Here is a 25,078-nt window from a genome sequence, read left to right as displayed (position 1 = left end):
TTGAAGCTATCCTCTTGCCCTGAGTCAGTTCCTGGGTTGCGGGGGAGGGGGCACAAGATCACATAGCCAGTTTATGCATCTGGTGGTGCCAGCTGATCCATCAAGTGTAGGGTCTGCAACATATCTTAAGCACCGATCTTAAGTGCAGTTTAGGGAGGGTCAGAATCTTGTGGTCTCCAGCTGTAATTTCTAAATTACAAAATTTCTAATCTTTGGCTGATTTGTTAGTCCTACAAAGGCAGTCCAGCCCCCAGGCAAGAAGGAAGTTTGTTTTGGAAAAAGGCTGTCATCATCTTTGTTTTAAAACTTCAAACTGTAAACTAAGTTCCTCCCAAAGTTAGTTCAGCCTATACGAGGAATGAACAAGGACAGCTTGGAGGTTAGAAACAACATGGATTTGGGTAGGTCAGATTGCTTTCAGTGTCTCAGTTACAATTTTGCAATGGTGATTTCACTGTGACAATCTTGAGGGACTTCCCACAGAACCCTCAGTTCTTGAAGCCCAAAGCCTCAGAAATGGCGAGGAAGAACGAGAGGGGTGTTAAACTCCACACGGTCTTAGCCGACCTCCGACGCTTTTCCTAGAATGTCTCATCTCTATGGTCGACGGCGTTCAGATTCCGGGGCAGACTAAGTTGTTCTTCCGGGGTGAGTGCCTCTTCCAGGGCGAGCGGTGTGGTGCGCGCATTGCTGTGTTCTAACTCCCTCAGGGGCTGTGTTGTCGCACTTTCTGCTGCTATGAGCTTCCTCAAAAGTTTCCCGCCGCCTGGGCCGGCGGAGGGGCTCCTGCGGCAACAACCAGACACCGAGGCTGTGCTGAACGGGAAGGGCCTCGGCACTGGTACCCTTTACATCGCTGAGAGGTAGGGTTCCCGGTCCCCAGCGCCGGCCTCCTGCGTGCCACCCTCCTCCTTGCTGGAGCAGGCGGTGCGAAGGAGCCGGGCAAGGGGCGGCCTGGAGGGCTGCTGGGAGCGGGGGCGCGTGTCCGGGACGCCTCAGGGATACCTGTACCGGCTGGAAGGCTCGATTTTTCTAGCACTCCTCCGGAGTCTTCCATTCTCTATTTTCTCGGGCCGGAATTTCCCCTCATGGATTGTGCTTTTGTTCTTTTGTTTTGTTTTTTTAAACTCGCCTTTTACTGGAGGTCTGGCGCGTGCGTTGCCTTTAACGCACGGTCTCGTTTTAAGAGTCTGAAGTGTCCCTGTCTTTCCGGATGAACAGATGCAGGAGGTGTTCCCCTCTGCAGGATACGTAGTTTCAGAGCCGAGTGTGGAGGACTTTGAAAGTTTGGTTACACAATATAGATTTTTTTCTGTAGGAATAGTAAGGAGAGGAACATCCTTAACTCGACACAGACAGGGGTCATATGCAGAGGTACCAGACTCCCGTTTTGGGGTCCTGGAAGGAGTTGCCCTTTTATTTGGCCACCTGGAGCACTTTGGTATTTTCACAGTCAGATAGATCTACCTTAAATATTGTGGTTGTAGAACCGAGGTCCCTGTTTCCTTGACATTTAGTTCTCTTTATTTTGAAGCCTGTAATGACACATTTAATCTTTCCTGCCCTTCAGATATGTGTTGCTTCCCCTTTTGCTCCATCACTTGTCGACAGCCAGAGAAAATTCTCTAAGAACTCATGTGATTACTTTGGAACCACCTGTAAAATCTGGGATAATCTCCCTATGTTGCTGTCCACTGGTAACCTTAATTAGGTTTGTGAAGTCCCTTTTGCTGTGTAATATAACATATTCACACGCATGACACCAGAAACTGAAGGTCGTGGGGGCCAAAATTTTGCCTACCACAGAATCCAGAGCACAAAAACTGTAAAGAACTGTTGCTTTAAAGGGAAATTTAGACATTGAACAAGGCTTAGGCTTCAGGCCAGTCACTGAGATAGGACATATGGGTGGTAGGAAAAGCAAGATTGAGGTGAGAGGCAGATAATGAGTTTGGTCAGGACATGTGTGGAGTAGTTGTACATACGAGTGTGTGTTGGGCCGGGCGCGGTGCCTCACACCTGTAATCCCAGCACTTTGGGAAGCTGAGGCAGGCGGATCGCCCCAGAAGTTCGAGATTAGCCTGGGTAACATGGCGAAACCCAGTCTCTACAAAAAATACAAAAGTTAGCCAGGCATGGTGGCAGCCTGTAGTCCTAGCTACTCAGGAAACTGAGATGGGAGGATCACCTGAGTCCAGAAGGTCGAGGCACGGTGAGCCGTGATTGTGCCCCTGCACTCCAGCCTAAGTGACAGAGTGAGACCTTGTCTCAAAAAAAAAAAAAAAAAAAAAAAAGAGTGTGTGTCTTGGGAAAGTGGTGTTAAAGATAGATGTTTGGAAGTCGTTGAAGTATTAGTGTATACTCATGGAAATGGATTAACTATCTCAGAAGAGAAGAGGACCAAGTGTAGAACCCTAGGGACACACCTTTGGGTGGGTCATAGAAGAAGAGACTTGAGAAAGGAGGAAGGAGCAGTCAAAACAAAATATGAAGAGCGTATATTGAGTATTGACAAGGAAATCTTTGGTATTTGGGGAAAGCAGTTTCTTTGAAGTCATGGAAGATGGAGCACAGATACATTCCTAGTTCCCAGGCATTCCTTTTTTATTCATGACATTTCTGTATGTTGACACTTCGTTCAATATTATAACTCCTTTTGAGGGACAGTCCTGTATTGGTTTTTGCATTTTGAAAAATTTCAAACCTACGGTCCGGTGCGGTGGCTCACGCCTGTAATTCCAGCACTTTGGGAGGCGGAGGCGGGCAGATCACCTGAGGACAGGAGTTCAAGACCAGCCTGGCCAACATGGTGAAACCTCATCTCTACTAAAATACAAAAATTAGCCGGGTGTGGTGGCAGGCATCTGTAATCTCAGCTACTTGGGAGGCTGAGACAGAAGAATTGCTTGAACCCGAGAGGCGGAGGTTGTAGTGAGCCGAGATCATGCCATTGCACTCCAGCCTGGGCGACAGAGACTGTCTCAAAAAAAAAAAGAAAAATTTCAAACCTAAAGAAAAGTTGTAAGCGTTATTACTACCCATACACCCTTCACAAAGATTTATTAGTTAACATTTTGCCATGTTTGTCTGTTTTTCTTTTTTTTCTGAGCCATTTGAGAATTGCAGACATGTTTTCTACTTCCTGTTCAGAAGAACAGGGACATTATCTTGTATAACCACAATACAATTCTCACACCAAGGAAGTATAACTCTTTTTAAGTTCTTACCAGTTTTTTAAAAATTCTTAGCCTGGACAAGGTGGCTCACACCTGTAAATCCCTGCTCTTTGGAAGGCCAAGGTGAGCAGATGGCTTGAGCCCAGGAGTTGTTGACCAGCCTGGGCAACATGACAAAACCCTGTCTCTACAAAGAATACAAAATTGCAAAAATTAGCCGGTCATGGTTGCATGTACCTGTAGTCGCAGCTACTATGGGGGGCTGAGGTGGGAGGATTACTTAAGCCTGGGAAGTTGAGGCTACAGTGAGCTGTGATCATGGCACTACATTCCAGCCTGGGTGACACAGTGAAACCTTGTCTCTTTTTTTTTTTTTTTTTGAGACGGAGTCTCGCTCTGTCGCCCAGGCTGGAGTGCAGTGGCCGGATCTCAGCTCACTGCAAGCTCCGCCTCCTGGGTTCACGCCATTCTCCTGCCTCAGCCTCCTGAGTAGCTGGGACTACAGGCGCTCGCCACCTTGCCCGGCTAGTTTTTTGTATTTTTTTTAGTAGAGACGGGGTTTCACCGTGTTAGCCAGGATGGTCTCGATCTCCTGACCTCGTGATCCGCCCGTCTCGGCCTCCCAAAGTGCTGGGATTACAGGCTTGAGCCACCACGCCCGGCCTGAAACCTTGTCTCTTAAAAAAATTAAAAATTATTTGTTTCAGCTTTTCACAAACAAATCTCTTATGTTTCTTCTTTAAGATTATTTTTTATTTATTTATTTATTTATTTTTGAGACAGAGCCTCGCTCTGTTGCCCAGGCTGGAGTGCAGTGGTGCGATTTCGGCTCACTGCAACCTCCACCTCCTGGGTTCAAGTGATTCTCCTGCCTCAGCCTCCCGAGTAGCTGGGATTACAGACGTGCTCCACCACGCCCAGCCAATTTTTGTATTTTTAGTAGAGACGGGGTTTCACCATGTTGGTCAAGCTGGTCTCGAACTCCTGACCTCATGATCCATCTGCCTCGGCCTCCCAAAGTGCTGGAATTACAGGCATGAGCCACTGCGGCAGGCCAAGATCATTTTTTGTGTGTGAAACATAAATACAAAAAAAAGTATAAATACACACACATACTGTATACATGTATATACAGTCCAGCAGTTCTTCCTCTGAGGCATTGAGGGAGAATGCCCAGAGATAACAAAGCTGGAGAAGAAGACAGTCATGTTCATGAGTTTGGCTTATAGCCTTTAGGCTTTGGTGAAACTATTTAGTTTGAGGCAGAGAGGGACAGCAACAGATTAGGTTTTGGCTAGACTTGGTTTTAGTCTCTCAGATTTGTGTTGAAAGAGTTAGAATCTCCGACTTATTTCAGAGCTTAGTTTTTTATAGGAAGTTGCATTTTCTTTTTTTTTTTTGAAACAGAATTTCACTCTTGTTGCCCAGGCTGGAGTGCAATGGTAAAATCTCGGCTCAGTGCAACCTCTGCCTCCCTAGTTCAAGAGATTCTCCTGCCTCAGCCTCCTGAGTAGCTGGGATTATAGGCATGTGCCACCACGCCCAGCTAATTTTGTATTTTTAGTAGAGATGGGGTTTCTGCATGTTGGTCAGACTGGTCTCAAACTCCCGACCTCAGGTGATCCGTCCACCTCGGTCTCCCAAGATTACAGGCATTAGCCACTGCATCTGGCCAGGAAGTTGAATTTTTATCCAAATAAGGAAGATACAGAGGCATGAATAATATAAAATCATTTAAAACAGGTAAAATAGGTTATCACATTAAAATTAGGTAATTTAAACTTATAAATTTTTTTTGTATCTCATTCCAAAATTAATTTTAAACCAAATAATTAAGTTAACCCAAATTCAAGACCTCTCGTAGCTTCCTGTCCTGTTTTTCATCCCATGCTGGGAATAAAGGACACTGACCATACTTGTGCAAAAGCATTTGAATTCAGCAAAACATTTTCTCTACGTGTTTACTTGGTTTCTAATTCTTCTTGTCTTTCCCTTTTGACTCACAGTTTCTTTGAAACTGGGTATGGTTAATTAGATTTTTTTTTTTTTTTTTTTTTTGAGACGGAGTCTCGCGCTGTCACCCAGGCTGGAGTGCAGTGGCCGGATCTCAGCTCACTGCAAGCTCCGCCTCCCGGGTTCACGCCATTCTCCTGCCTCCGCCTCCCGAGTAGCTGGGACTACAGGCGTCCGCCACCTCGGCCGGCTAGTTTTTTGTATTTTTTAGTAGAGACGGGGTTTCACCGTGTTAACCAGGATGGTCTCGATCTCCTGACCTCGTGATCCGCCCGTCTCGGCCTCCCAAAGTGCTGGGATTACAGGCTTGAGCCACCGCGCCCGGCGGTTAATTAGATATTTTAGAAGGATTTCTTCTAGAATATATACAAAGAGTAAATGAAAATCAGAATTTAATGATCAGACAAAACAGTTATATTTTTAGATGATACAGTGAAATCTTTTATGTTTCTCTACAGCACTTTAAAAGTTATAACTTGAATACTTTGAGTAGATTTATTACAATCTCATCCCAGCAAACTTTAATGGCAGCCTATTTCATCGTGGCCTCTGCTAAAATTAGAAAATCTGGTGGTGGTACAACGAATAATTTACGTGCAATAGGATTTAATTTGTTGTTAATAGCTATTTGTTAAAATTAAAATTGCCAGATAAATGAATGTACTGTCAAATCTCTTTTTTTTTTTTTTTTTGAGATGGAGTCTCCCCACTGTCACCCAGGCTGGAGTGTGGTAGTGTAATCTTGGTTCACTGCAACCTCTGCCTCCTGAATTCAACCAATTCTCCTGCCTGAGCCTCCCGAGTAGCTGGAATTACAGGTGCCTGCCACCACACCCAGCTAATTTTCGTATTTTTAATAGAGACAGGGTTTCGCCATGTTGGTAGGCTGGTCTGGAACTCCTGACCTCAGGTGATCCATCCACCTCAGCCTCCCAAAATGCTGGGATTACAGGCGTGAGTCACCACGCTCGGCCTATAATGTCAAATCTTTTTTAACATAGTAACATGCTGTTGGAAAAAATAAGTTGTTGAAAGTAAGTTGTTTTTCCATTTAAAAATATCTGTGAATATTAATATATGATATGCCTTTGTAAATCTGAAAAGGTAAAATACAGAAGCCTAGGGGTTTCTTTTCTTTTTTTATTAAAAAAAAAAAATTTAACCATTAGAGTAAGTGTTTTTAAGTGTGGAACTTGGCTTCTGTCCTGTAGAGTGCATAATCCCAGTTCATGTAAAAGATTATGAGAGCTCCATAGCAAATGCTGTGCAGAGGAGCATTTTATTCTCTCTGCACTAGTAAGGAATTACAGAGTTATTATTATGGCTTTTAAAAGTAAAGGCCATAATTTGATAGGCACTGATTCTATGTTTAGGTTTCAGTTTTTCCATGTCCTCATTCAAGTTTTATGGCTCTGGATATTTGAAATTATTTTGGACACCCAAATTTGGAATGTTTCTTTCTGAATTGTGATAATGCCAGAAAATTTTTGAGATCAGAAAAGGGCAGTTTATTTGCTTTAAAATCATATAGCTTTTGTAGGGGACTCGTGATACTTGGGTATTATTTCATCTCCACATTAAAAGGAAGGCAGTGAGCAGGAAAGATGTATATAGCACATAACTCATTACATAATACAATGTTTCTTTGGAACCAGTAGGAATGAGTTGTTCTGGAAAATAATTTGTAGAGGTTTTATCACTTTTAGCTCTTTAAGATTTATCACTTTTAGGCCAGGTGCAGTGGCTCAGGCTTGTAATCCCAGCACTTTGGGAGGCTGAGGTGGCAGATCACCCAAGGTCGGGAGTTTGAGACCAGCCTGACCATCATGACCATCATGGCAAAACCCTGTCTCTACTAAAAATACAAAAATTCGCGAGATGTGGTGTCACAGGCCTGTAATCCCAGCTACTTGGGAGGCTGAGGCAGGAGAATCGCCTGAACCCCAGAGGTGGAGGTTGCAGTGAGCCAAGATCATGCCACTGCACTCCAGCCTGGGTGACAAAGCGAGACTTCATCTCAAAAAAACAAAAACAAAGATTTATCACCTTTAAGCTTCTTAGATTTCCTTTACTTTTTTTTTTTTTTTAAATAAGAATGTTGAATGGAAATCTTTCCATATGACAGTGCATATACTTACTTTTGCCTTTTTAAAGTAAACAATTACATAAGTTTTAGTATATTTGCAGATTTGTACAGTTATCACCACAATCTAATAATCTGCCTTTGTTTTGGTAATGCTTTTGGTAACTGAGGGTCAGGCGTGTTTAACACTCATAGTATGTGGTTAGACGTTGATTTCCTTTAGGGGAACTGTGGTGTAAAGTTCATCCTCCCCTTCCACTGAACATGAATGATCTCAGACTGTCACACTGTCATTGTTCCTGCCCAAGGCAGTCCTAGGTTCTCCTGTTTTACTTTTGTTTTTGCTTGGTTAAAAATTAGACAGCCAGGCTTGTTAAAATTGTATAGAATATAGAATCATACATGGGTCTTACTTCATTAACTTTTAAAAATAATTCATATAACATACCGTTTAACCATTTAAACATACAATTCAGTAGTTGTTTTTTTTTTTTTTTTTTTTTTTTTTTTTTTTTTTTTTTTTTTTTGAGACGGAGTCTCGCTCTGTCGCCCAGGCTGGAGTGCAGTGGCCTGATCTCAGCTCACTGCAAGCTCCGCCTCCCGGGTTCACGCCATTCTCCGGCCTCAGCCTCCCGAGTAGCTGGGACTACAGGCGCCCGCCACCTCACCCGGCTAGTTTTTTGTATTTCTTAATAGAGACGGGGTTTCACCGTGTTAGCCAGGATGGTTTCGATCTCCTGACCTCGTGATCCGCCCGTCTCGGCCTCCCAAAGTGCTGGGATTACAGGCTTGAGCCACCGCGCCCGGCCAATTCAGTAGTTTTTAGTCTGTTTACAGTATCGTGCAATTATCACCACAATTTTAGAATATTTTCTTCACCCCAAAAAGAACCTGGTACCCATTAGCAGACATTCCTATTTCCTTCTAGCCCTAGGCAACCACTGTATTGCATTAACATTTTTTTTTTTAGCTTCTTCAGGATTTTTTACTTTTTTTCTGCTAAGTGGTACAGATGGATGAAATATTATCAGAAAATTAGCTAGCCTCTACTGAAAGCTCAACATACTGATTTTGGTGATGTGCTTCCTTTGGTACACCAATAAAATATTTGCATTTGACCACATTTGAGGGGAAACTAGGCCTAGCTTTTCTGTGGCTTTCTCTTAAAGAAGTTGAATAAATGAGAGGCTTCAGGGAGTCTCTCTCTCAAGGTAATAAATATTCCCTGAGTTGCGGTGAGTGTGATGACACCCATTTATGTCTTTTAGTGTAGGATTCATGGAGAAACGAATGATTACCAAGGATTTATTGCATACTTACCTCCTGAGCTCTTTGTTAATGGTTTTGAAGAATGTTAAATAAAGGAATGTGACGAGTCCTGCTGTCAAATAGCTCATATTCCATAAGGGCACATATAAGACTCACTACCACAGAGTTAAGTACTAAAATTTGCAAATCAGAAAAAGAAGAGGTCTTTATGGACTGGTGTAGTTGAAGGGAGGCCTCATGGAGGAGGGGAGGATTTGCAAAAGCAAAGAGGGTATTTGAAGACATATCAAAAAAGAAGAAGCTTGAAAGTCATAGAAACATACATGTGACTGAGGAAAATGGAATTTCAAGTCTGTTTGAATTTATAGCTAGAGGGAAAGAGACTTTAACAGAATTGATCTTAAAGAAAATTCGAGTTCCACTACTGAATTTTCTTTTTTTTTTTTTTTTTTGAGACGGAGTCTCGCTCTGTCGCCCAGGCTGGAGTGCAGTGGCCGAATCTCAGCTCCCTGCAAGCTCTGCCTCCCGGGTTCACGCCATTCTCCTGCCTCCGCCTCCCGAGTAGCTGGGACTACAGGCGCCCGCCACCTCGCCCGGCTAGTTTTTTGTATTTTTTAGTAGAGATGGGGTTTCACCGTGTTAGCCAGGATGGTCTCGATCTCCTGACCTCGTGATCCGCCCGTCTCGGCCTCCCAAAGTGCTGGGATTACAGGCTTGAGCCACCGCGCCTGGCCTGAATTTTCTTATTTTATGAACATTTCTAAAAAAGTAAGCTTGAATTTATTTATATGCATAAAGGTGTCCAAGCTGAACTTTTATGTACTTTGTGATATTACATTAGGATTTACTTTCTAAAACTAATCTACTTAAAACATGTTTTTCAGCCGCCTGTCTTGGTTAGATGGTTCTGGATTAGGATTCTCACTGGAATACCCCACTATTAGTTTACATGCATTATCCAGGGACCGAAGTGACTGTCTAGGAGAGCATTTGTATGTTATGGTGAATGCCAAATTTGAAGGTATGTATGGTGTAATTTAATCTAATGCTTCCTTTGATAGCAAATTATATTTTAAAAAAGAGTGTTTGATAATAATCAATGTAACATTGAGGCCATTGACTCATTTTGGATAGTAGTTTATTAAGCAAAATTTCAGCACAGCAACTTGTACAGTTGAAGTTTTCATAATGGACGTTTGTGTGTGTCTGTATATATTTCTATATATTTACACTTAGAATTCTTCATTTATTATGGATATGTATTTCTAACTTTCCTCTAAAGTTTCACTGTTTATTCTGCCTTTCTCTTTTTAAAAGGCACCCTTAGAGACTTGGATCAGTATACCCTGTGCTTCTGAGAATTTAAGATAGAACTGTTCTGTTTTGTTACAATAGTGGTTATCAGTGGGTGTAGGGGGAATATATTTTTCATAGACCTCCACCAGCCTCACCATTCCCCCACATTTGGCAGTGACATTTTGGTTGAAAGAGGAAGGATATTATTGGCATCTAGCAGTTAGATGCCAAGGGTGCTATTATTGTACTAAATATTCTGCTATGCGCAGATGGTCCCCCACAACAAAGAATTATTCCATCCAAATGTCAGTGGTGCCAAGGTTGAGAAACTATAGGATATAAAGATTTTCAAGTTTTGCTTTGGGATAATTGCAAAGACTTGTAAAAATCTAGTGAAGATGTTCATGTTTAAAATAATGGGTTGCTTTTCTTTGAAGCAGTGTGTAAGAGACAATCCCATTTATTTACCTATAAGACTATTGCTCTTTCAAATTGGGATTTTAATATGGTTCCAGATATAATAATATGATCATTTATATTCAGTTGTGACACTATTTAGTAATTCTTAGGACTTTTGGCAAGCCCTGCCTCATTAAGTGGTAATGACTGATTCAGCTATCTGAAAATATTTTTGTTATAAGATTTCCAATTCTTGCCGTTGGAAAAGGTTCAAAGACATTTAAAAATCTAGTGAAGTCTGAAAAAGAGGATTAGGAAAAGTAAAAGGCTGTTAACCCTGGGGTGTAGTAGTGTAGTAAGACTTCCTAATAAGGCATTAGATACAAAATTTGCTTTTCATCTAAGTAAATGCAACTATGATTTTATAACTAAGAATATCATGTGTCATGTTTAGTTTAAAGCATTCATTGATTTCCAGAAATGCAAAACCTTAGAGGTACTCTTGCCAGTCAGCTCCAAATGCTGGTGTGAAATGGCCCTAAATAGTGACGGGCATTGGAGGTGGGAAAGGTACATATCAAGAGAAAGGCTTAGGAAATAGTGTTTAATAATAAAGGGCAAAAGCACATTGAATAAGAAAACTCTGTCATTAGGCCGGGCACAGTGGCTCACACCTGTAATCCCAGCACTTTGGGAGGCCGAGGCAGGCGGATCACCTGAAGTCAGGAGTTGGAGACCTGCTTGGCCAACATGGTGAAACCCTGTCTCTACTAAAAATACAAAAATTAGCTGGGCCTGGTGGCGGGCGCCCAGTAATCCCAGCTACTCGGGAGGCTGAGACATGAGAATCGCTTAAACCCAGGAGGTGGAGGTTGCAGTGAGCTGAGATTGCACCACTGCACTCCGGTCTGGGCAACAGAGCGAGACTCTGTTGAAAAAAAAAAAAAAAGTAAAAACTCTGTCATTAACTTGCTAGGCAAGTCATTTGCATCTCTCTGAGCCTGAATTTCATCCAGAAAGGTTAAGGGAGTATATTGGTCTCTGGTTCTCAAACTGAAGACTAACGGATACATATTAGAAATACGTGGGAAGCTTGTTTAAAATGCAAATGCTGTAAGTCCTAAACTAGGAAAAAGCAGTTCAGTAGGTTTTAGGGTGTGTGTTTTAAATATGTGCTCTATAATCTTACAGAGTCTATATGATTATTTGATTGTAATTGATGTGATTATGATTAATCCTTTCTTAGTAAAATATGCAGGATTTCCTATCTTACTAGAAATTAGTATCTTCCTGGGTCACATTTATTTCACTAATTCTCCAGTTTTTTTTATTTTTTTGAGATGGAGTCTTGCTCTGTTGCCAGGCTGGAGTGCAGTGACGCGATCTCAGCTCACTGCAACCTCCGCCTCCCGGGTTCAAACGATTCTCCTGCCTCAACCTCCTGAGTAGCTGGGATTACAGGCGCCCACCGCCATGCCTGGCTAATTTTTTTTTGTATTTTAGTAGGAACGGTGTTTCACTGTGTTGGCCAGGATGGTCTCGATCTGCTGATCTCATGATCCGCCCACCTCAGCCTCCCAAAGTGCTGGGATTACAGGCGTGAGCCACCTCGCCTGGCCCTCCAGTTCTTTTTATCTTAAACTCCTCTCATAAATTACACATGCTTGAATCATATTTTCCCAGCCTTTGTTCCTCACATTCTGATTCTCCAAATTCCAAGATTTTTTTTCTCTTTGGCATACCTCTATAAGTCTCTTTATAAATGACCATCAGGACCGAGCACAGTGGTTCACATCTGTAATCCCAGCATTTTTTTTTTGAAACGGAGTCTCACCCTGTCACCCAGGCTGGAGTGCAATGGCGTGATCTTGGCTCAGTGGCTCACATCTGTAATCCCAACCTTTTTTTTTTTTCTTTTTTTTTTCTTGAGACGGCGTCTTGCCCTGTCACCAAGGCTGGAGTGGAATGCCGTGATCTTGGCTCACTACAACCTCCGCCTCCTGGGTTCAAATGATTCTCCTGCCTCAACCTCCTGAGTAGCTGGGATTACAGGCGCCCACCGCCATACCTGGCTAATTTTTGTATTTTTAGTAGAGACGGGGTTTCACCATGTTGGCCAGGCTGGTCTCGAACTCCTGACCTCGTGATCCGCCTGCCTCGGGATTACAGTGCTGGGATTACAGTCCTGAGCCACCACGCCCAGCCACAATCCCAGGATTTTGAAAGGCCAAGACAGGACGATCACTTGAGCCTAGGAGTTTGAGACCAGCCTGGGCAAATCGTAAGACCCCATCTCAAAAAAACAAAAATTAGCAGGGTGTGGTGGCAAGTGTCTGTAGTCCTAGCTGCTTAGTAGGCTGAGGTGGGAGGATCGCTTGAGCCTGAGAGGGCAAGGGTGTTCAGTCTGGGCAACAAAACAAGTCCCAGTCTTAGAAAAAAAAAAGATGACCATTAGCTCGTTGTGGATGAGATTAGATTATCTTAAAAATAACCTTAAAAATTCATTCCCGGCAAGGCGTGGTGACTCACGCTTGTAATCCCAGCAGTTTGGGAGACCGAGGTGGGTGGATCTAGAGGTTAAGGCGATCGAGGCAAGGCTTTTCTAGGATGCTCACTGGATAAATAATCAGGATTTTTCAACCATAATTGGAAATAAATTTGTCAACCATAATTGGAAATTAAAACTGAATTGCAGTATTCAGATTTATCAATACGCTTCATTTTTTAAAAGTCAAATAATGACATTAAAGGGGTGTTTTTATTTTCTAGAAGAATCAAAAGAACCTGTTGCTGATGAAGAAGAGGAAGACAGTGATGATGATGTTGAACCTATTACTGAATTTAGATTTGTGCCTAGTGATAAATCAGCATGTGAGTGTTCTACAGTATTGATTCTTCCCCTTTTATGTACCAAGCATTCCCAATTCACACACACACATGCGCACACACACACACACACCCCCTCTCACCTTTACCACCATTACCTCCATTTTACTACTTTTTCTTCATTTTAGCATTGGTAATATTGAGGACCAAATACTTATTAACATCAAAGGTTGTGAATGTAGTGAGAATATTGTAGACACTGTGTTATCTGGGTTTATTTTGTGAATGGACTCTTGTTAGTTTTACTGATTGGTGCTGTTGACTTAATCTCACCTGCTGGATGGCAGAGGAGTTACAGCAGTTTTAAAGTGGAAGATCTCAGGATGGCTGGAAAGAGCCCTATCAGCTGAGAGGGTCTTCACCCTGATGCCAGCAGTCTTACCAGAACTCTGACCCTTTTTTCTTGGAAAACCCCATGAGCCATGAAGAGATAGTAATAATCTCTCATAATGAACTCTTACTATTTTATGACTTGTCCTTTGCTTCAGCCGCTTTCAAGATTGATTTTACAATTTGGCAAGTTTGTAAATACTGTGGCCTTTTGTGTACCCATTAAATTTATTGGCACTGATGGTTATTTTTATTATAAAATTTTATTCTACATTGAAAAAAAAATTGGTTACAGTTTAATTCCCTTGTTCAGTGGAGGCAATGTTCACTGCAATGTGCGAGTGCCAGGCCTTGCATCCAGATCCTGAGGATGAGGATTCAGATGACTACGATGGAGAAGAATATGATGTAGAAGCACATGGTTAGTGAAATGGATTTTAAAGTGTTTTTTTGTTTGTTTGTTTAGTGTTTCATTGTAAGCATTTATTTGTATTAAGGGTAGAGGATTATAGTTCTTTATATGTCTGTAAAATATGCAGTATGGTAAGATTATTTTTATTATTATTATTTTTGAGACGGAGTTTTGTTCTTGTTGTCCAGGCTGGAGTGCAATGGTGTGGTCTCGGCTCACCGCAACCTCCACCTCCCAGGTTCAGGCGATTCTCCTGCTTTAGCCTTCCAAGTAGCTGGGATTACAGGCATGCGCCACCACGCCAGGCTAATTTTGTATTTTTAGTAGAGATAGGGTTTCTCCGTGTTGGTCAGGCTGGTCTTGAACTCTCGACCTTAGGTGATCCGCCTGTCTCGGCCTCCCAAAGTGCTGGTATTATAGGCGTGAGCCACTGCACCTGGCCGGTAAGATTATTATTGAAAGTGAATGACACAGTAGTACATTTTATGCCAAAGCCCTTTGCAACAGACAAATTTTTGAGGGTAAAAAATAGAGATTGTTGGGAAGAATGGATAAGTAGAGCATATGGAAGGAAAGAAAATGGTAGATAGGAAACTGGATAGTCAGGAAAGTCTTTTAAGCTGAGGCAACTGCCCCCAGGGAACAAGCTTCCCTCTCTACACCTTGAGAACCTGGATCATTTATGTTGTTTTATTATTATTATTATTTTGCAACAGGGTCTTGCTCTGATGCCCAGGCTGGTGTGCAGTGGCGTGATTTCTGCTCACTGCAAACTCTGCCTGCTGGGCTCAAATGATTCTCCCAGCTCAGCCTCCTGAGTAGCTGCGACGACAGGCTTGTGCCACCATGCCTGGCTAATTTCTGTGTATTTTTTGTAGAGACTGGGCTTTGCCATATTGCACAAACTGGTCGACTCTTGGGCTCAAGCAAGCCTCTGGCCTTGGCCTCCCAGAATGCTGAGATTACAGGCATGAGCCATCGGGCCTGGCCTGCATCTTTATTTAACATGTTCCTTCAAACAGCTCACTGCCAAGGTCATTTCTTTTTCTCAGAACCATACTTCATTTATTTTTCTCAGAACTATACTTCATTTATTTAAGAACTCTTTCCCATTGCCTTCCCCAGACCAGAATGCAGACACTAGTGTGATAAGAGTCTTTATAGCTTGAAGTGCTTGCTGTTCTCTTTTCTTTTCCCTACTGGTCTTATGTACACCAATCTGGGTATCCAAAGCCCTTTCTTTCTTTTTTTTTTTTTTTTTTTTTTTTTTTTTGAGACGGAGTCTCGCTCTGTCGCCCAGGCTGGAGTGCAGTGGCCAGATCTCAGCTCACTGCAAGCTCCGCCTCCCGGGTTCCCGCCATTCTCCTGCCTCAGCCTCCCGAGTAGCTGGGACCACAGGCGCCGCCACCTCGCCCGGCTAATTTTTTGTGTTTTTAGTAGAGATGGGGTTTCGCCGTGTTAGCCAGGATGGTCTCGATCTCCTGACCTTGTGATCCGCCCGTCTCGGCCTCCCAAAGTGCTGGGATTACAGGCTTGAGCCACCGCGCCCGGCCCAAAGCCCTTTCTTTCATGTGCACCCACTTCCTGGCCTTAGATAAACACATTTCTGGGATTCTCCATCACATACCTAAATATATCCAAATATATCCTTACTTTTCTGAGATTTTTGAGTGATTTAAAATTTTTTTATTATTTTTGTATGTTGCAGAATTTGATTTTTTTTTTTTTTTGAGATGGAGTCTTGCTCTGTCGCCCAGGCTGGAGTGCAGTGGCCAGATCTCAGCTCACTGCAAGCTCCGCCTCCTGGGTTCACACCATTCTCCTGCCTCAGCCTCCCGAGTAGCTGGGACTACAGGCGCCCGCCACCTCGGCCGGCTAGTTTTTTGTATTTTTTAGTAGAGACGGGGTTTCACCATGTTAGCCAGGATGGTCTCGATCTCCTGACCTCGTGATCCGCCCGTCTCGGCCTCCCAAAGTGCTGGGATTACAGGCTTGAGCCACCGCGCCCAGCTAATTTTTTTTTTTTTTTTTTCTGTTTTTAAATAGGGTCTAGCACTATTGCCCAGGTTGGAAGGCAGTGGTACCATCACCACCCACTGCAGCCTTGAGCTACTGGACTAAAGCTGTCCCACCCCAGTCTCCCAATTAGCTGAGACTACAAGTGCACACCACTGTGCCTGGCTAATTAAAAAAACATTTTTTTGGATAGATGAAGTCTTACTGTGTTGCCCAGGCTGATCTTGAACTCCTGGGCTCAAGCAGTCCTCCCACCTCGGCCTCTCAAAGTGCTGGGATTACAGACGTCAGCCACTGTACCTGGCCCTAATTTTTTTTAAGAAAGGAGCATGTTTTTTAATCAGAAAACATCTTCATTATACAAGTTAATGTCAAATTAATTTGTGCTCACTTGTAAAATTCCCACCTCAGGATAGTGTAGGACTCTCTCTGACCTTAGGAACACACTTTTTTTTTCTAGTCCTTGGACATGGAATTCTTTGGGAATTGCTATTTACTGGCTTGTTATCTCTTTTAATAGCCCTAGAGAGTAGGGACATTTTCTTTGTGTTTCCATCTTCAGCAGTAGCCTATATATGTGTATAAATAAATGTTGAAAAGTGTCTTCCTGGAAGCCTATTTGGACTGTATGTTACCTTCAGCAGATTCTTTTTTTTTTTTTCAAAACAAAATCTTGCTCTGTTGCCCAGGCTGGAGTACAACGGTGCAGTCTCGGCTCACTGCAGCCTCCATCTCTGGGGTTCAAGCGATTCTCCTGCCGCAGCCTCCTGAGTAGCTGGGACTACAGTTGCGTGCCACCACGCCTGGCTAATTTTTGTATTTTTAGTAGAGATAGGGTTTCATCGTGTTGGCCAGGCTGGCAGCAGATGCATTATTGATTCCATTTTGTTTTTTCTAATTGTTGTATTTAAACTTTAAGTTTTCTGTTTGTTTAGAACAAGGACAGGGGGACATCCCTACATTTTACACCTATGAAGAAGGATTATCCCATCTAACAGCAGAAGGCCAAGCCACATTGGAGAGATTAGAAGGAATGCTCTCTCAGTCTGTGAGCAGCCAGTATAATATGGCTGGGGTGAGGACAGAAGATTCAATAAGAGATTATGAAGGTGAGTGTTCTTTTGCATTGTGAACAGTCAGATGAGCACTTGGGAAATAAGTTATGGATAGTCATAAAAGTTCTTTTAATAACTAAGAGAAATAATTGACTGTAGTATAGGAAGCAGATACAGAATTACATAGTGTGGGAATGCTTATGTCATTTGTTTTTGGTTATTTTTTTTTCCTCATTACCAAAATAGTCTGTTCATAGTCAAAAACATTCTTTTAATGTGCGCAGGCAAAGTAGACGTGAAAAAAAAAAAAGTGTAATTCTAACTGAGAGATATCCACTATTAATTTTCTGTTGCATCTCTGTATTAGTTTACTAGGGCCATTATAACAAAGGGTCATACAGGCTGGGTGGCTCAAACAGAATTTTATTGTCTCATAGTTTTGGAGGCTAGAAGTCCATGGTAGGTTATCTCTGAGGGCTGTCAATTCAGGCATCTCTTCAGGTATACACACACCCACCAAAGCAAGAGAGAGAGAGATTTTAAGAAATTGGCCCACGTGACAGAAGGCTGGCAAGTCCAAAATCTGCAGGGTAAACTGGCAGACTGGAGACCCAGAGAATAGGTGATGTTGCATTCTGCTGCCTCAGAAGTTCTGCTGGCAGAATCTCTTCTTGCTCAGGGGAGGTGAGTCTTTTTCCTGTTGAGTCCTCCAGCTGATTAAATGAGACTCACCACACTATGCAGGGTAATCTGCTTCACCCAAAGTTCACCAGTTTATAAGGCTAATCTCATCTAAAAAATAACTTCCACAGAAACGTCTAGAATAATGTTTGACCAACTATCTGGACACCATTGCCTAGCCAAGTTGATGCATAAGTTTGACTATCACATCGTTCTTTTTTTTATTTTGAGACGGAGTTTCACTCTTGTTGCCCCAACTGGAGTGCATTGGCATGATCTTGGCTCACTACAACCTCCGCCTCCTGGGTTCAAGCGATTCTCCTGCCTCAGCCTCCTGAATAGCTAGGGTTACTAAGGCGCCTGCCACCACTCCCAGCTAATTTTTGTATATTTAGTGGAGACAAGGTTTCACCATGTTGGCTTAAAGTATGCACTGGCAAAGAAGAGGTAGAAAAATTAAATAGAATTCTGAGAGGCATTTACTATTAATTTTCTGTTGCATCTCCTTTCTTGTTTGTGTCCTTTTGTGTGTGTATATACACTGATTCTTTTGTGTGTGTGTGTGTGTGTGAGAGCAGAGTGTCACTCTGTTGTCCAGGCCGGAGTACAATGACGTGCCCTCAGCTCACTGCAACCTCTGCCTCCCAGGTTCAAGTGATTCTCCCACCTCAGCCTCCTGAGTAGCTGGGATTACCCACTACTATCATGCCTGGCTAATTTTTGTATTTTTGTAGAGATGGGGTTTCACCATGTTGGCCAGGCTGGTGTCGAACTCCTGACCTCAGGTGATCCGCCTGCCTTGGCTTCCCAAAGTGTTGGGATGATAGGCATGAGTCACTGCACCCAGCCATGATTCTGTCTTATTTATTTATTTAAGACGGAGTCTCACTCTGTCGCCCAGGCTGGAGTACAGTGGCATGATCTTGGCTTACTTCAACCTCCACCTCCTGGGTTTAAGAGATTCTTCTGCCTCAACCTCCTCAGTAGTTGGGATTACAGGCATGCGCTACCACGCCTGGCTAATTTCTATATTTTTAGTAGAGGTGGGGTTTCACCATGTTGGTCTCAAACTCCTGACCTCAGGTGATCTGCCCGCCTTGGCCTCCCAAAGTGTTGGGATTACAGCATGAGCCACTGTGCCCGGTCAAGATGTTACCTTTTTTTATTATGGTAATTGCCTAAAGAGTGCCATGTGGACGCTTACTTCTTGCCTTATAGCAAATGATTTTAAGGTCATAAATACTTTTTGCTAAGTTGAGATTTTTGGACTTTTATTCAATAAGCCTCATTAACACATTGGAGTTGCCTATATATAAAAATTCTTCAGCCTGTGCCAGTCTCCATCTCTGAAGTCCTGAGCACCCACGTCATTATTTTTGCCAGTGAAACACTTTTAGTGTGGCATTTTTAGTGCTTCATGTGCTCCTTTATGTAAGAGGTGTTTATTGAGCTGTACCAGGTACAGGTAATACAGCAGTACTCAAGGGATGAGGTTACTGACTTCATATCAGTGACATTCTGGTGGAAGAAAAGTTAACAGTACATTGAGATACAGCATTGAGATATAGAAGGTGCTTGGGCAGCTGTGGAATTGTAAGGGCTGGGCCCTTTGCCCAGCCTGGATAGTTAGGGAAAGTGTTAAGTTTCATGGAATAAGTGACATTTAAGTCAAGATCTGAAAGATGTATAGAGATGGCCCAGGTGGGCTGGGCATGTTTTCTCACACCTGTAATCCCAGCACTTTCAATGGCCAAGGTGGGCATATCACAAGGTCAAGAGATCAAGACCATCCTGGCCAACATGGTGAAACCCCATCTCTACTAAAAATACAAAAATTAGCTGGGCATAGTGGCGCATGCCTGTAGTCCCAGCTACTTGGGAGGCTGAGGCAGGAGAATCTCTTGAACCCAGGAGGCAGAGGTTGCAGTGAGCTGAGATCAAGCCACTGCACTCCAGCCTAGTGACAGAGCAAGACTCTGTCTCAAAAAGAAAAAAAAAAAAAGGCCCAGGTGAAGATGTTGAGGGGAGATGCAGGTAAAGGGATTAGTCATGTGCAAAGAAGGGTTCAAGAGACTACTCAGATTTGGGGAACTGAAAGTAGTTCAATGTGAAAGGTAGTTATTATGGTAACAGATAAAGGTAGGATAGTGAACTGGGTAACGTCTTAGAGGAACTCTTAGGTCAGTGGGAATCCATTGAAGAATTTTATTAGTGTTTCAGAAGGTGACTGTGGTTATAATTTGGAAAACTGATTGGAGAAGAAAAATACTGGAGAGAAAAAGAGAAACCCTGTTGTGTGACTTACATATTAAATAAGAGGTGATCACTTAAATTAGGTAGTGGCAGTGAATATCAAAAGACCTGACAGATTTCAGACTCTGAGGAGATAGAAGCAACAGAAGTTAGGGGCTTGGGGTAAGGGTTTCTAGTTTAAATGGATAAGAGGCACCCTTTAGTAAGACTGGAAAAAAAATGGCATTTTTTTTAATGTGGAAAGATGAATAGTTAATTTAGATATGTTAGATTTGCATCTGCAGGTGACGGGGTGCCCTGGGGCTGTGGGCAGAAGACATTTTTTGGTGGGCGGAAGAGTTGAGGGGTGACTGGGAGGTGAGGAAGCGAAGAAAACAGCTGTGGATGACTCTTTTTTTCTTTTTGGAGATTTTTTTTTTTTTTTTTTTTTTTTAATTGTGCACTTGTGGCCCAGGCTGGAGTGCAATGGTGCAATCTCAGCTCTCTGCAACCTCTGCCTTCCTGGTTCAAACCATTCTCCTGCCTCAGCCTCCCGAGTAGCTGGGATTACAAGCACCTGCCACCATGCCCGGGTAATTTTTTTGTATTTTTAGTAGAGACGGGGTTTCACCATGTTGGCCAGGCTGGTCTCAAACTCCTGACCTCAGGTCATCTACCCACCTTGGCCTCCCAAAGTGCTGGGATTACAGGCATGAGCCACCGTGCCCAGCCAAGACAACCTCCCGTGGGGCATTAGTCTGTTTTCACACTGCTGATAAAGACATACCAAGACTGGGCAATTAACAAAAGAAAGAGGTTTCACTGGACTTACAGTTCCACATGGCTGGGGAAACCTCACAATCATGGTGGAAGGCAAGGAGGAGCAAGTCACATCTTATGTGGAAGGCAGCAAGCAAAAAGAGCTTTTGCAGGAAAACTCCCCCTTATAATAACCATCAGATCTAATGAAACTTACTCATTATTATGAGAACAGCACGGGAAAGACCTGCCCCATAATTCAGTTACCTCCCACTGGGTCCCTCCCGCAACACATGGGAATTCAAGATGAGATTTGGGTAGGGACACAGCCAAACCGTATCAGGGCTCTTGTTTTTTTCTCTTGTTGCCTCCCCACCTTTTATTTAATGAGATGACAAAAATGGGGAAATAAGCAAAAAGCTTGCTGTACTGATTTTTGTCGTTTCTCCTGAATTATGTTGTAAGCTTTGTGAGGATAGGGCCGTATACATTTTAAAAAAAAAGCCCAGCAGTAAATACTTAGATCTGTAAAGGGTGAACAGTTGATCCTGCATTTGAAAGTTCCTACATAGAGTTATTTTAGTATTGAGGTTGAGAATTTACACAGTAAATGTCACAGACTGATTTTGATGTGGCCTAAATCCCCAGGTAGCATTTTCTTTCTCAGTTTGTCCTTTCAGACTTTTCTTTTCAAAAAAGAGGAAAAAGCAATTCTTACCAGCAGATGGCACTAGCTTCCTTCTGGTAGAAGTTGTAAGTTGCATCTACCTGTTTGAAGCGTTCATAGGGATTGCTCAGTAATTTTTTTGTTTAGATGGGATGGAGGTGGATACCACACCAACAGTTGCTGGACAGTTTGAAGATGCAGATGTTGATCACTGAAAATGATTTATGCAGGTTTAAGGTGAGTAGTTCATTTTCTCCCTTGTCACTGAACATGAAAATCATATGAAAAGATTACTTCCTACCTTTTTTTTTTTTCCTTTTTTGAGACAGGGTCTTACACTGTCACTCAGGCTAGAGTGCAATGGCATGATCCTAGCTCACTACAGCCTTGAACTCAAGCAGTCCACCTGCCTCACCCTCCCAAGTAGCTGGGACTATAGGCACACCCAGCTTATTTTAAAATTTTTCGTAGAGACAGGGTCTCATTATGTTGCCCAGGCTGGTCTCAAACTCCTGGCCTCAAATGATTCTCCTTCCTCGGCATCCCAAAGTCCTGGGATTACAGCTATGAGCCACTGCGTCCGGCCTATTTCTTTTTCTTTCTTTAAAAAATATTTTTCTTCTTTTAAAGCTCAAATTGTCCCTGACAATTTATTTGCTATTCCATTATTCTGAGAAATATATTGTCCTTTGCCAGCCTAAGTATTTCAACTATATGTTAGATAATAACTGAAGGTCATGTTCATATCATACAGAGCTAGAACTAGTAATTGTAATAGTCCTTTATAAACTGTTGTTAAATTGTTGTTCCTCTTTCCCCACTACAACTTCCTCCTACCTTATAGCATTGTTTTCTTGAATACTGGCTATCCTCCAGTCTTTGAGATGCTCTTGCTATCCTCCTTTTATTTTACTAAAGCATATAATAATAGCGTGGCAAAATTTATATGTTTTGACTTGACTCTGCTACCACTGTCAGTCATCCAGTTATGAGATCCTTTGTTATTCCCTGCAGTGATAAATATTTCAGAATTCCTTCTCATTTCTTCTGATACAAATTTTAGTTCTGAACCTAGTTCTGTAATCATTGGCTTTTCTCCAGTTACAAGTTTTAATTCTTTTACCCCTGTTCTATTTCGTTTCAGAAACCAGCCTTTTAAAGTTCCAGTTAGCTTCCAAGTTACTGCCATTGTGAAAACTGTATAACATTGCTTCTTATACTGACCATGAATTGTGATATTGGACCTCTGCTTTCTTCTCACGTCCTGCCAGTGGAACTATCAGAAAATAACCTCTTAGAGTTCTATGATTTATATCTTCCCTTAAATACTTAATTTTAATTTCCACATTTACATTTGTCAGTGGTAGCCATACAGTCTAGTATTAGCAATGTCCCCTCTGTTAAAATCATGTGTTCACATCACTGGAGCTCTGTTAACTTTGATTTTTAGCTCTCCCAGTTCCAATTGTCAGTAACTTCACTGTTCGACTTCATGGGAAATCTTTTGTTATCAACTTAAGTCTTCTTTCCTTATTTCTCGTCACATTATAGCATATTAATTTTTTCAGTTCAGTGATACTTGTTTAGTAACTGTTTTATTGCAGTTAGAAAACAGATTTTGGGGTCTTTGGGCTTTCACATATTTCTTTTGAAGAACAGACTGTTCAGAGAACATCAGCCACTCTTTTATTAATCAGAATCATGAGAAACTCATTTGGTATGTCACTAACAGTTAAACAAATGGGGTGTTACTGCAGTCCTTGGCAAGAATTCTTAGGATTCTTTTTAATGGTGAATTAGCCACAAACTTTTCAATGAGCTTTGTTTTCTGTTTATTTTATCCTAGAGCTCAGAGGCAGAGAATTATTTTGTTCATAATGTTTTTTTTTTTGAGATGGAATCTTGCTCTGTCGCCCAGGCTGGAGTGCAGTGGCGTGATCTTGGCTCACTGCAACCTCCACCTCCCGGGTTCAAGCGATTCTCCTGCCTTAGTCTCCCGAGTAGCTGGGACTACAGACGCGTGCCACCACGGCTGGCTAATTTTTGTATTTTTAGTAGAGACGGGGTTTCACCATGTTGGCCAGGATGGTCTTGATCTCTTGATCTCTTGATCTCGTGATCCACCTGCCTCGGCCTCTCAAAGTGCTGGGGTTATAAGCATGAGCCACTGCGCCCTGTTTATAATGTATAAACATTGTAAATAATGTTTATACATATTCTTCATCTGGATAATTGATCTGAATTCCAAACAATGTCTACATTTTTTTTTTTTCTGACATGGGAGTCTCACTCTGTCACCCAGGCTGATGTGCAGTGGCACAGTCTCGGCTCACTGCAACCTCTGCCTCCTGGGTTCAAGTGATTCTCCTGCCTCAGCCTCCTGAATAGTTGGGATTACAGGCGCCCACTACCACACCCGGGTAACTTTTTTTTTTTTTTTTTTTTTGAGACAGAGTTTCACTCTTGTTGCCCAGGCTGAAGTGCAGTGGCGCAATCTCAGCTTGCCAAATCCTCCGCCTGCCGGGTTCAAGCGATTCTCCTGCCTCAGCCTCCCGAGTAGCTGGGATTACAGGCATGTGCCACCACATCCGGCTACTTTTGTACTTTTAGTAGAGATGGGGTTTCTCCATGTCTAGTCAGGCTGGTCTTGGACTCCTGACCTCAGGTTATCCGCCTGCCTCGGCTTCCCAAAGTGCTGGGATTACAGGTGTGAGCCACCACGCCTGGTCCTAATTTTGTATTTTTAGTAGAGACGGGATTTCACCATGTTGGCCAGGCTTGTCTCAAATTCCTGACCTCAGGTGATCCACCCGCCTTGGCCTCCCAAAGTGCTGGGATTACGGGTGTGAGCCACCACACCTGGCTGTGTAAATTTTTAATCATTTAAAATTATACATGCTTTTAAAGAATGAACAAGGTATAAATAATTAGAGTAATTTATGCAGCCGTTTATTAATTTCATGATAATGGAACTAGGACTTCTCAATGCATGAGGTGGGGTAGAGATGGCACATTAATGGTGGAATCACAACTCTGCCACATATTTGTGTACACCTTTGGACAAGGCATATAACTTATTTAATCCTCACTTCCCCCATCTGTAAAGTGGAGAGGATAATAACTACCTTGCAGGGTTGTTGCAGAGGCTGAGATAAAATGTACCTAAGTCCTCTGGCACTCTGTGACTAGGCATTCAATAAATAGTAGCTATTATTATTATTACTATTGTAAACACTGTGAACCTTTTGTTTTTCAGATTCTGCTCCTAACTGTAGGAGAGAACTTGGTGCCTCTTCCACTCTGGAGTGAAGTTGATGAAAGTCTTTTTCCTTTTCCACAATCCAACCTGAACCAGTTCCTTCTTGAGACAGACTATACTGAGACAATAAGTTGTCACCAGCAGAAGATAGATAATATGACCTTTATTAACTTGATGAATTAACTTAACCAAGAGGGTATTTGTAGTTTATTATTTACCCCAAAACTTTCTGTGTCTGGGTACCCTCTGAGTAGGCCTATAATTTCTGCCTTGACTGTGTGCATCTTTTGTAAGCTAGCAGATTTATGTGGTGAAAATGCACAGGAGCTTGGTGTAGGTAGACTGGGTAGGAAAGAGAGAGCTCCTTTTGCCATGTTTTACCAGTCTGCTGTTATAAACTCTTAGGTTATATCCTTTAATTTCCAGCCTTTTAGGTTAGTTTCTGTAACAGAGCAAGTGAGTCTTGGATGAAGTCCTCAAAGTACTTCAAGTGGTAGTTGTTTTGTTTTTGTAATAGCTTAACAAATAAACCTAGGTTTTCTATA

At 42.4% G+C, this 25,078-nt stretch overlaps 1 protein-coding gene across 2 annotated transcripts; it reads left to right on the top strand.

The window, feature by feature from the left end:
* The first annotated feature begins 632 nt into the window (after window positions 1–632).
* LOC105468802 (chloride nucleotide-sensitive channel 1A) lies at window positions 633–25,078 on the top strand. Of its 2 annotated transcripts, none has more exons than XM_011719179.3 (7): window positions 633–863; window positions 9,426–9,562; window positions 13,006–13,107; window positions 13,766–13,873; window positions 16,816–16,989; window positions 21,422–21,511; window positions 22,419–25,078. In XM_011719179.3, exons 1-6 carry the CDS (start codon window positions 739–741, stop codon window positions 21,487–21,489), a joined length of 714 nt encoding a protein of 237 aa, XP_011717481.2. In that variant the 5' UTR covers window positions 633–738; the 3' UTR covers window positions 21,490–21,511; window positions 22,419–25,078. The 2 variants fall into 2 exon arrangements, with proteins under 2 accessions (XP_011717481.2, XP_011717479.2); XM_011719177.3 differs by having other exon boundaries at window positions 634–863; window positions 24,531–25,078.

The sequence above is a fragment of the Macaca nemestrina genome, chromosome 12, assembly GCF_043159975.1.
Source record: "Macaca nemestrina isolate mMacNem1 chromosome 12, mMacNem.hap1, whole genome shotgun sequence".
NCBI lineage: Eukaryota > Metazoa > Chordata > Mammalia > Primates > Cercopithecidae > Macaca > Macaca nemestrina.
Note: the sequence above shows the minus strand (reverse complement) of the source record. Positions and strands in the feature narration are given on the sequence as shown.

What these genes read in the sequence shown, in the direction of transcription:
- LOC105468802 (XM_011719179.3), top strand. Translation starts at nt 739, where the DNA reads ATGAGCTTCCTCAAAAGTTTCCCGCCGCCTGGGCCGGCGGAGGGGCTC. An exon ending in ACCCTTTACATCGCTGAGAG is followed by an intron (nt 864 to 9,425) that starts GTAGGGTTCCCG and finishes CATGTTTTTCAG; the next exon opens with CCGCCTGTCTTGGTTAGATG. An exon ending in ATATGATGTAGAAGCACATG is followed by an intron (nt 13,874 to 16,815) that starts GTTAGTGAAATG and finishes CTGTTTGTTTAG; the next exon opens with AACAAGGACAGGGGGACATC.